Source organism: Hyposmocoma kahamanoa, unplaced genomic scaffold (assembly GCF_003589595.1).
Source record: "Hyposmocoma kahamanoa isolate Upper Pololo Valley unplaced genomic scaffold, ASM358959v1 129, whole genome shotgun sequence".
Classification (NCBI taxonomy): Eukaryota; Metazoa; Arthropoda; class Insecta; order Lepidoptera; family Cosmopterigidae; genus Hyposmocoma; species Hyposmocoma kahamanoa.
In genome coordinates this window covers 923,563-935,881 of record NW_020653460.1, presented here as the reverse complement: position 1 = coordinate 935,881, position 12,319 = coordinate 923,563, and the positions used below count along the sequence as shown (strand labels likewise).

At 35.3% G+C, this 12,319-nt stretch overlaps 1 protein-coding gene across 1 annotated transcript; it reads right to left on the bottom strand.

Moving 5' to 3' along the window:
• Positions 1-2,692: 2,692 nt before the first annotated feature.
• On the bottom strand, positions 2,693-12,216 carry LOC113240266 (zinc carboxypeptidase A 1-like). Its single transcript, XM_026477523.1, has 12 exons — positions 12,065-12,216; positions 11,068-11,455; positions 10,883-10,967; positions 10,117-10,316; positions 9,922-10,006; positions 9,332-9,576; positions 7,259-7,560; positions 6,402-6,789; positions 5,687-5,771; positions 4,787-4,986; positions 4,572-4,656; positions 2,693-3,561 (listed from the first exon to the last, which is right to left on the bottom strand). Exons 1-12 carry the CDS (start codon positions 12,151-12,153, stop codon positions 3,296-3,298), a joined length of 2,418 nt encoding a protein of 805 aa, XP_026333308.1. The 5' UTR covers positions 12,154-12,216; the 3' UTR covers positions 2,693-3,295.
• Positions 12,217-12,319: the final 103 nt, after the last annotated feature.

Here is a 12,319-nt window from a genome sequence, read left to right as displayed (position 1 = left end):
CACTTACCACCAGGCACGTGACTCGTTCGTCTCATGGCTTGATATTATAAAAAAAGTACTTTGTTCAAAAAGGCTAATAAATCCACCCTGAGTAAAAAAACTTTATCATTTTTTATTGTTCATTCTGTGACAAAGCAAATTTGTCATATTTAAGTCGCGTGACCTGATATTATTAAATTATATCTCCCAGTGTCTTCCGAAATTAAATTACGCATGTAATTTAATTTTTAATTCTTATAAAATATATTTTGTATACATTTTAGACACGAATATTATGCTTATTTAACAACAACCACTCTGTTTTTGATTTTTAAAAGCACAATTATTAATGCCGTGTTATAAGTTTATTTTATTTTTGGATTTATTATTTTAATTATTGAAGGATGACTAACAATTTTACAAGGTAAGTTATACATAGTGAGAATAACCGTATATCTAATAGTACAATCAGCTACATCATCCACAAATTATAACAAAAATATAAATTTTTTAAACGAAGAATTATCGGTATTGATTTAAGAGGGAGCAGAGGAAAAATTCATAATCTTCGATTTCATTTTAGAGGGGTATATCCACTTTAAAGTTAAAAATAAAATATTGTATGAGTAACTACACGATATATTCAAGCATAGACATTAATCAGAAACATAAAACAATAAAGTTTCCTCGATAGATAAAAATCACGAAATGACCTCCAATTTTCACATTTTTTCGATTTACCCTTGAAATGCTACAGGTTATTAGGACAAAAATTAGATAATTAATTATATTTATGCATGATCAACAAGTGTCACTACGGAGCTTTTTAATCCCTTTAGTTTTAGAGTTATTCCGCTAAAACGAATTAGGTACTTTTAATGCGCAAAATTCAACATCTCCTGTCGCATGTCATGCGAACTTCAGGCATATATTTGTTTCACAAATTTGGGCGGAGCCAACGTCAAAACTTTTTTGGCATAAGAGCTCTTAAAGTGACAGGACAAACAAGTCGTGCGCCTGGTGGCAAGCGACACGCCTATCCATATCAGTTGCAGTACCTTTCAGAACTATAAATCGTAAAGATCTAATAGGCACTGGTACTGCGCACGTCACTCTGAGACGTAAGTCGACAAGTCCCATGTGCCTGTAATTTTGCCAGCACCCTTACCCTTCTAAACTGCAATGCAGTAATCCTCACATTATAGTTTGTCCGTAGAAATAGGTAAGGAACTCTACTGCTACTTTTTAAATATAAATAAATAAAAACAGTTTTACAATCTATGTAGGAGTGCTATACCTAATGTTTCCATAACCGTATACTTAAATTTGTGTTTACACAAATCAAAAATATCTACTTCCAACAATAGCTCATTAAATTTATGAAATAATCGCCCGAGAAGAGCCTGCATACGAGGACGTATACTACGGGGACGTAAGAGCAAATAGTCTAATTTACTTAACTAAATGACGTACTGGGCATAATTTACTTTGTCTTCACTTTTTTTTTAATTGGTATTATTAGACAAGTTATTTGTTTGTTGAGTGTCAGAACGTACGTAAATAAAAGTATAATTAAATAAATACAAAATAATAATTGCATATATTGCATGAACTCATCCGTACTCCAGTGACCGCCCTCATACACTCTAATGGCCGGCGGCTGATTCTTCACATGGTGTTTTACAGCAGCCGTCAATAGAGCTCGTTTTAATCGCGAAAGTAGTATTTACTTAGTTACTCGCTTATCGTCTAATCGCTGGAAGCTATCTGATACATTTTAATCTTGTAAGCCACACACAGAAGAACGCCTTTGGCAATTCATATCGTCGAAAAGATTACATGGAATTCTTAATATTATAATTTAGATATTAGTATAATATAATAATAATCTTTATACATACTACAATGAAATTACTGCATAGGCGTACCGAAAATACGGTCGAACATGTTTAGCAACTCCATTATTTAAAATTTCGTTTTGGAAGTGTAAGCGCCGAGTTACACGAGAAGAAAGGTTTCGCGCGATCGTCGCGCGGGCCGTCGCGTAGACCAAATTCAAGCCAGGCTAGCCCGCGTGCCCGGAACTCTCATTTAAATTAAAACGTAAAAGCTAAACGAATAGAGCGTAATTTGCCATGGCAGTTTGACACACGCGGACGGGGTGAGCGCGATAAAATTCGTGTCGAATAATTGCGCCCTTAGCGAATCATGACATTAAGTTATTTTATTTTGTTAGAAAATTTATTTTGCTTCGATAAAAATTCGTTTTATCCAAAGAACAAATAAATCGATATTGTCATCATCGAATCGACGGAACGCTGACGGGCGGCCGCCATTACGAAAAACATCTTTGAACAGACGTGGTTCCGCTTTCGATTTGTAGTGAAAGATCTTATAATATAATTTATAACAGTCACTGGAGTCTCATTTCTATGACTACTTGGAAAATCTTGTAGAAGTACGAGTATGATCTTGACATATAAATTAAATGCGAGTTTGTATATACATAACGATGCATTCATAAATAAAAAATATATAAATTTGACACAGAGTAATATTTTACGTTCTAGGGCTAGATTACTAACATTATAAACAATAACTTTTGTTCCGTGACTTTTGACAAAGCATGATAAATAAACCAGAAATAAATTTTAAAGTTTTTTTTTCGTATTTTGCGCTTTTTTGGTCTGCATATGATAGTAATAGTAGTAGTAGTTATTTTTTTTAATACAATAAAAAATTCAATCATTGTCATCTAAATTTATTGTTTTATTTTGATTTACAAAACAAAGTTCTTGTTGAAAAACCCTTTTTAAGTTGAAACGTGCAAGCGTTCTCTCTGATGACTCCCGCTTGTGCACAGAGTTATCACCGGTTAGAGCGATATATTCAAATATTTTTATTTTATTAACATGCACAAAACAAGTAGTTTAAAAAGAAATATCTTAAGTTTAAGATGGATACGACACAGTAATTCACAGTTAATGCAAAAAGACGTGCAATTAAATCAACAAGCGTTGAAGACAGAACGGCAGTTAATTGAAGATACAGTGACGTAATAAAATTTTCCAAATGAATTTATTGAATACTAACGATTTATAATTATACCTTAACATGAAAACGTTTATAGATTTTTAAGGCTTTCATGAATATTTACAAAATGATCATCACTAATTACAGGTTTCTTGCCACGGTATGATTTTTTTTCTATTTTATCGATATTTCGTATGAAATTTGTAATTAGCGATAATTATTTGATGAAAGCATTTCTCTACAAACACTACAACTTATTATTTATAATTATAAACAATTTTACCTACCATAATATATTAGTTAATATAAAACAAAATGACATCGTTAAAATGGACGATTTTAAAATATTTCCACTATTAAAGTAACCGAATCTTTTTCCTTGATGTATCAACTCCAAAACAGAATCCATAACTTCTTGGTTATTTGGTAGTATCTGATCCGTAGGCAGCAGGAATGCATATTCGCCTTTGTCACGAAGCTCGTAGCCATAGACCAAAGGAACTTTGAGATTCTCTTTCACCCAATCTATACTGGTACCTGTAACTAGGTCTGAAAGGAAGGTTATTTTTTAATTTTAAACATTAAATGTGTAAACTGGCCAAACCTGAAAAGTGTGCTTGTGTTTATTAATGAGTAAAATATCCTCCTGAAATTTAAAATAGTTTCACCCAGTTGTTTACCTACTGTACCCTTAGTTATGTCTTAATTTGGATCTATTCCGGGGAGACTACGGGCACCTCGGTAAGACCTCCGAGATCTCCGCCAGTGATACACCTTCACGGGCGTCTCTGGCGGATCTGGACAATGGTATAGACTCGCCGGGTTTGTGGTTAGCTGTAGGGATGGACACGTTTGTCTGCCCCGGTAGCATGTGTCTTAGTAGCGGTCTAGACGAGGATCTAAGGCGAGGAGACGCTCGGGGTACGTGCGTTGCCCTTTAAATCGGAAGCTATGTCCGGACATTGTCACAGGACACTGCAACTGATATCTCCGGCATTAGCCCGGAGAGCTAGCACATCTTGAGCTGGATATCCCCCGGTCCTACCAGCCGCGTAGATCTTTGGGAACTGAAGAGACACTTCGGCGTCGGGAGGTGAGCGTGCTGTACCGCCTTTAAAGTGGAGATTTGGTAGTGGATTTTTAAGATAACGGCTTAGCGGTGACAACCGTTAGTCGTGCAACACACAACGGGAAGTGAGCATGCGAACAGTTCCGGTATCTATCTTGAAAATAGGGAGGGTACTGTACGTACACCCGAGACAGTTCATCTAAGGCACTAGCTGTAGAGAACCGGACGAAGTCTGTGTAAATTGACTGATCTAAGGTCAGGACCTGACTGATGAGGTCCCTGTGTAGGTTTGCTTGCTCAGGTTATAGTCCCGTCTCATATATCCTAAGGATCGGTAGGGAGGGTCACTATAAACAAATCTTATATAGAAATGTCCCGTACATTTAATATACCTTTAATTCAGCGGCGTTTACGCTGACAAACCGCTCTGCTACGTTTGTATATAGTTAAACTACTAGTTTGACATAATGTAATAAGTAATATCACTTACGAACAACTTCAGCTGTATTTCCCGTTACGTATTGCGTTCCATATCGCACTGACAGCGCACCCATCGCTCTTCTTCCGATGTTTACCTTTAATTAAATGGCAATTCTATTACGTTCCTCTATTTCTATTTTACAAACCTTACCTCATTCGATTGATTCTATCACTATCAAATTTAAAAATCCAGTCTAAGTATTATATATTGCAACCTATACTTACTGCGTCCTGATAGTTAGCCAGATGTTGAGTGGTGTTCCCAAATGGAATCATAAGAATCTGACCATAGGAGTGGAAAGCAAGGTACATCTCAATATTTCGGATCGATTTGATGTAATCAGATAAAGTTCTTGTTTCTAATTCGGAGAAAGGTGCTGTACCTGCGTAATTATCGGCAGATGGATTGGTGCTTGATCCTTCAACTATAACAAAGGGATGCCATTCAAAATATTCTATAAATACCAAAATCACAGCCGCGGCGCATATGAATCTCTCTGCGTCCAGTATAATAACGTATTCAGGTTGGTGCTGGGGTGGTCGAGCCGTTACAGCCTCTAAGCGTTTCGCCTCCATGGGCCAGCGTGAGCGTGCCTACAGCTCCGATACGAATATGGCAATTAAGGAGGATGCGTGCCTAAGGCACTAGCCTTTTGAGAATCGGAAGAAGTCCGTGCAAACGGACTGATCTGGGATCATTACCAGAATGAGCAGGTCCCCAGGTTATAACGCCGTTCCGGCACAACCAAGAGGTTGAGTGAGGGTCACTAAAACAAAACTTATGTAGAAAGACATGGGGCTGTGCCTACATAAGTCACGGGCACTCACTTAATAATCCATTTACTAACACAAATATGAGTCACGAAGTTGCTTGAAGGAAATGGTTTAATAAACAATGGCTTATAAATTTATTATGAGCAGTAAGTGGATGGGTTAGACTAACGCAATGTTGTAGTGGCACAAACCAAGGAAGGTCTAAACCCAGCAGAAGGTGAAGTCGGGCTGTGGATACCGATGATTATGAACTGTAAATTGTGAGTTACCCGTGATATAATTATTACCTTGAGATTGAAATTTGGTTTAGAAGTTATTGTTCTAAAAAATAATACAAATAAAAATAAGTACCAAGCCAGTTGCCGTTCCAGTTTCTATTCAGATTTACGCCAAAAGCAGAACCAATCGGCCGTCTGTTTTTCCTCCACAACCTGAACTGAAATGATCAACGAAGCATATTATATTTTTGGTTCGTTCGTGATAAGCTATTTTGAGTACAAAACTCTTTATGCTGATGCTAGATCTTCAGTGTTTTTTACAGCTATGACGAGGTCTTGTTTGGTGAGATGTTGTGGGGAAGTTAGGCCGCGATTAGGTATTTACTATTAAATAACGATCTAATAAAAACACACGTTGTCTAAAGAATGAAATAATTTGTTACAGGATAGGATGTACTATCTGATCATATAAAATCCTGGAAACAGGCTACAATAAAATAAAAAATCTAACTTTGAGCATAAATGTTATATGGTGATATTTCTCTTTAGATACTATAGAGAACCTGCAAAATTTTGGTTTTCAACTGAAGCCCTGTAGTAATTAAATTCACATTTATCCCAAAACTTGAAAATTACCCAGCGGTTTAACGACACATCGTGTCGCCCGCTGCCCTGTCAGATGCCGTCAGGCGCTTATCTACGTCGGATCTGTATAAAATTTTCAGCGCGCAAATTGTGGAACACATGAGGGGCGGCCCCCCTCTACCTCATCTCCTAAAATCTAGGCTCGCCTTAAAACGTTGGTACCAAATCAGATTAGATTGTATTGCAAGAATGAAAGTACTTACTGATTCATGAGACCACACATATCCATCGGGATTGGTGACAGGAAAGATATACCAATCAAATTCTGTAACAGCTACTTTAGTTTCGTTATCGTCACTTGTTAGTAGCTCATTAATAATGTAACAAGCTGTTGCCACTGTAATCCATTCTCTTGAACAAGCACCAGCTTCTATAAATATTGCTTTTTTATTACCACCACGTGAAATCTTAAGACCTTTGATTTGTCTCCCTTCGTATGATGTGCCTCCGACTACTTCAGTGGCTACTGAAGAATATGCTTGAGCCATATCACTCATCCAAGCTTCTATGTCATTCAGTGTGTAGTAAGCATCCCAAGACATGTTTCTACTGTTACGAGTGTACGATTTTATACTTTGCTTGTTGATTGCACTAAAAAAATAATAGATCTTACAAAATAGGAAAACAGTTCGCTCATTAGTATAAAATTAGCTCAAAATAGGGTTCAGTGACATTCCTTGTAGGAGTCCAGTATCGGGACAAGTAAATCTGAAGCAACGTAAGAAACTAAATATATTCCCGGAACATTATTTCAATTAAAACTTATCTATTTCAATAGATGAAGTAGAACAGACTTACTTTTTACTTTAACTGCCTCCGTGGCCGAACGGTTACCATTACTACCACGCTGAGGTCCCAGATTCGATTCCCGGGCCAGGAGAAATATTTGTATGGTCTACATTTATTTCTCTCGTAAGTTTGGGTGTAATTTGTGGTTGTCTACGTGTGTGTCCATGGCACCCGCGACACATGATTTCCCTAGTGCGGAGTTATGTTAAGTGTGTGCGTTGTTATTATTATTATTATTATATTATTATATTTTTATATTATTATTACTTACTCTTGAACGTTTTGAATAGTAACCCTATAATGGATTCCGTGCGTTTTCAAAAAACTTTCCAAAGAACTATTTGTATCAGGACTGGTCATGATGTTGACGTAGTCAACTACAGGAGTTACTACGTTAAAGAAATCATATTTGACATCACTATTTTTCAAATCTTGGAGTAATTTTTTTTCGTAACTGCCTTTTGGTGTAATTTTATATAAAGTATAGTTGTCGAAACGGACTTTGTCACTTGATACTAAAGATATGAATAGAGCGAACGAAAAAAGATATGATTTTAAAATTTTCATTTCGTTCTTGACATACACGTAAAACACCCGATTGAAACGCAACTATTAACTGCAATATGTTAATTATTCTCTCATACAGCATACAGTATATTTATTACGGTGATAAACTGAATAATCAGTTTATGGTTCAATTAATCCATTTAGTTATTGGTTATGGTTATTGTATTATTATTTCCTACTAAAATAAAAGAATTTGCTATCAAGATCACCTTAAACTCGTCTATCATATATAATACTTGTAAATTGTGTATGATCGAAAGTTATAAATTTTGTGGAAATAAGAAATAATTTATCGCAATAATTTGTTGTGATGAAATACTAACAGGTTGTGTCATGGACATACTAGGTACAGATTTATAGCATTGATTGCAATGTCGTTATTGTCAGTGATTTCAAGGTAACAATATATGAAAGAAAATCGACGAGGTGATATCAAATTCCTAAAAATAATGCCCATTACATTTTGCTCTTTAGTATTCTCAGTACTTCGGGGTACCACCGACTAGCAGAGATGAAACAAAGAAAATTATTAATTGCTTATAAGATATAATATACTCCTAAATGCCGACTACTTACCGAAGCGCAGTAGTTCATATTTGGATCACCACCAGTGTTTTATTATTATTAGGAAATATAATTTTACGAGCAATGTGTTATGAATTTCAATAATATTTTACCAGATTTGTTTCTTTTTTTTAATAGTGTAATTCTGTATCTTAAGCCATCTTTTGGCATCCGGTAGAGAATACTGCTGAATGAAAGGTATACTATAAGCTATATAGAATTAAATTTGCTCAATATATTAATTTGTGAATACATATTCAATACAAACGACACTTTTCAGAATTGCTTTCAGTAAAATATTCCAATGAAAATAGAAAAATATGGATGACTCAATTATTGCTTGCTCACTTTATAGTTCTTGGTATAAGGAATTTATTATCTACTAAGTACTCTGTAATATATCATTTTCTCATGCAAATTTCTACAATGTCTGACGACGAAAGTCTTTGAACGGTGTACTGCCAGTAACGGGTTACGGCATTGAGACGTCATCGGTCACTATGTACCTTTTAAGAAAGCTTCATACAACGAGTATTAGAAAGGGTTACGAAGCAGGAACACTGCTTGTAAACAGCAACATTGCTTGTAGACGATGGAACCGAAGAATTCTCAACTGACAACCGTAAACCTAAAAACGCAGCGTGGGTAGAGCATCATCATCATAAGTCATTCGAGGACTGGGTGAAGGTTGCAGGAACCCACTGGATACGAACAGCGCAAAACGTTTCGTTGTGGCAATATTTCACCGAGGCTTATATAACAGTGAACGTCTTTGATGATTATGATGACAATCGAAAACTGAACGTGTACTAATAGAGATTTTAAAGTTTTCATCTTTACATCTCTATTAACACCCAGACTTTACAGAATTTAAGTTTCAGCCTAATGGCCGGAATAATGACGTTAATGATTCTAGGACTAGAATTTTCAAAATGTGTAGAATTTATTAACGTAGAGTTGGGAAATTTTGGTCGGAAATTGCAAGTTTATGAGCCCATGTTACAATGAAACTATGTAATTAAACGGGAACCCGACAAACCACAACCTAGTATTAGGTCATTGAGTTTTATGACCTAATACTAGGTTGTGGTGTGTGCGCGTTTCATACTAATTTCATTTGAGTGAAACGTGCTCGCTGTCTTGTTGAAAAAATAATTTAAATGCACAACAATTTGTCAACAAAAAGCTTTATTTACATCAGAAATTTCATTACAAAAACCAACAACGATGTCAAAAGTAGAGATGCCCTGACAACATTAGTGTCGTTAAAATAACCGAATCTTTTACCTTGATGAATCAGTTCTATTAAAGAATCCATGACTTCTTGATTGTTGGGAAGAATCTGATCAGCAGGAAGTAGGTGTCCATATTGGTGTCTGTCGCGAAGCTCATAGCAATATACTAAAGGGACTTCTAACGCTGCTTTTACCCAATCGATGCTAGTGCCTGCAGCATGGTCTGAAATTAAAATAATTGTACCACTGCAATCGTAGCAATATATTAGTTACAACGCGGCATTAATACATTTTGGCGTACATTATTTAGCTTATAACCATAATAATGTACGTAAATAATGATATTGGCACCACCAATCGCTTTTTGATCACTCTTGTATTGTGCGCCTGTAGACTCATTCATAATATAATACAGTTTACTGTAGTATATTTATTTGGAATGCAATTAGAGTTACGAGTAAGAAACATGATTATGAGTAACGTAAACAAAGAAGAACGAAAGAAAATCGATAACAAACCAAACTATAACTAGTAGAAATAATCACGTTTGTTTTATTTAAATACTTACAAATAGCTTCTGCTATATTTCCCGAAGTGTATTGCGTGCCGTGTCTCACGGACAAAGCTCCCATTGCTCTTCTTCCTATTTTTAGCTAAAATGAACAAAAGAAGACTGTAAAATGTGACGACTCTAAACATTTTCATGCTAATTTTACATCTATTTTTAGTTAAGCCAAGGTAAAGTTATAGGCAAGTTACATACCGCGTCATGATAATTGGCCAGAGGCTCAGTAGTGTTGCCAAAAGGGATTAATAGGATTTGGCCGGCAGAATGGAATGATATGTACATCTCAATGTTATCAATCGATCTGATGTACTCCGAAAGAGTTCTTGTTTCAGGCTCAGAGAACGGTCCATATCCAACGAAATTATTTGAAGCTGGGTTAGTACTCGCTCCTATTACTAAAGAAAATAGAAAAATTAAATAGTCAGTCTGATTTGCAAAAGCTCTGCTCAAAATCCTTTGGAAAAAATCAGATCAAGATTATCCGTATCTGATGAGCTTCTATAAAAGCACAGATACATTTTGATGAGAGGAAATATGTGTATCAGGATAGTGACACGTGAAAGGCTGTTGTCTCTGCCTATACTGATTGGAAAAGGGTATAAAATATGTACGCAAAATATTTTTTTATCAAAAATAAAGTTGCATTGTGTGGTGTAATGGACTGGTTTCGCGATTCCACATTGTGGCGTCTATTTTGCATATAGAGAATACAGATAAAAAATAAAGAAAATAATGCTATAAATGGATCGACGCAGAGGGTATTGAATAACATAAATTGACGGAAGGGAAAAAATTATTTGGGGACATATTACATAAGTATCTTTTCAAAATGTATGTCCTAGGATACTTCTTATAAATAGCAGGCTGAGACTAAACAAATATAGTTTTCTTGTTACTTCACTGAGAAAAAAATCACTATTTGTGATAATACAAGTGAAAATAATTATTTAATCTAATTTACCCAACCAGTTATTATTCCAATTTCTATTTAGATCTACTCCAACTTCATTTCCATAAGGTTTTCTATTTTTACGCCACAACCTGAACTGAAAACAAAACAAACAATTCGTCATTGTTTGATAAAATTATGGACGAGTGATTTAACTATCTTTCCGACATTGTGAGCCCAAACAAATTTTCAATTACTTCCGTATGTGTCCACACGTAACCATCAGGATTGGTAACAGGGAATATGTACCAATCAAAATCTCTAGCAGCGGCTTTAGTTTCTTCATCATTACTTGTTAAGAGCTCGTTAATTATGTAACAAGTTGTAGTCATTGTTATCCATTCCCGAGAATGTATACCGGATTCAATAAATATGACTTGTCTTCCAGGACCGTGTGAAATTTTGAGGCCTTTAATTGGTCTGCCTTCATAAGATTCGCCTCCAACGATTTCAGTTACTACGGTCGAATGTACTCTCGCTATGTCACTCATCCAATTTTCTATGTCGCTCAACGTGTAGTAAGCGTCCCAAGTCATACTTCTGCTATTGCGATTGTATGTTTTTACTGTTTCTTTATCAATTATTCTGCAATATATTTGAAATACGGTATAGAGATAATCATACACTAGAAGTAGTGCGTTTAACCAAATACAAGTGCCTTTAGCAGCTACTACTTTTGTAACCGTATGACTCTGAAATGGGCATACTTTTAATATGTGTGTTTAGGTCTTTAGAATAAAAGACAGTATAGCTCATCAAAATAGCAAATTTAACTTCGAGAAGTCTTACCACGCTGATTTTATTACCGTGTTAACTTTCAGCCAAAACTACGAAATTTGGGTAACTGCCGTTCTAAATGACATTGCACACTAGAAATATGGAAGTAGACGCAAATAATATGTAATAATCTATCGAATACCTCCTGGTATCACCTTTAAAAAAAATTGTAAATAAATTTCCAGAAATCAAACTACATTGTTATTTGGAACAAAGTATATTTTCACTGGCTTAGCCATCTTTCTTAATTGAAAAATGTATAGAACACTGAACAGCAATCATGGATTGGAGACGCCTTAAGACCATTTTGGTAGCATTATATTCAAGGAGCCTATGTTCAGCAAAATTTAAGTGGCTAATAATTATACATATAATTTATAACAGATAGATAAAAATATATAGAGAAAAAATACTCACTCTTGAATGTTTTTAATAGCCACTTTATAGTCAATTCCATTGAGGTTTAAGAAACCTTCCAAAGTATCTTTTTGTGGAGGACTAACCATAATGTTCACGAATTTAGCTGATGCGCCAGGTTCAGTCCAGAAATCATATTTGATGTCATTAAGGGCCAATTCCTGTAGCAATTTTATTTCGTTTTCGTTTTTGGGTAGTACATTGTACAAGGAATAATTGTCAAAACGAAATTTCTCACTTAATGCCAAGGTGATA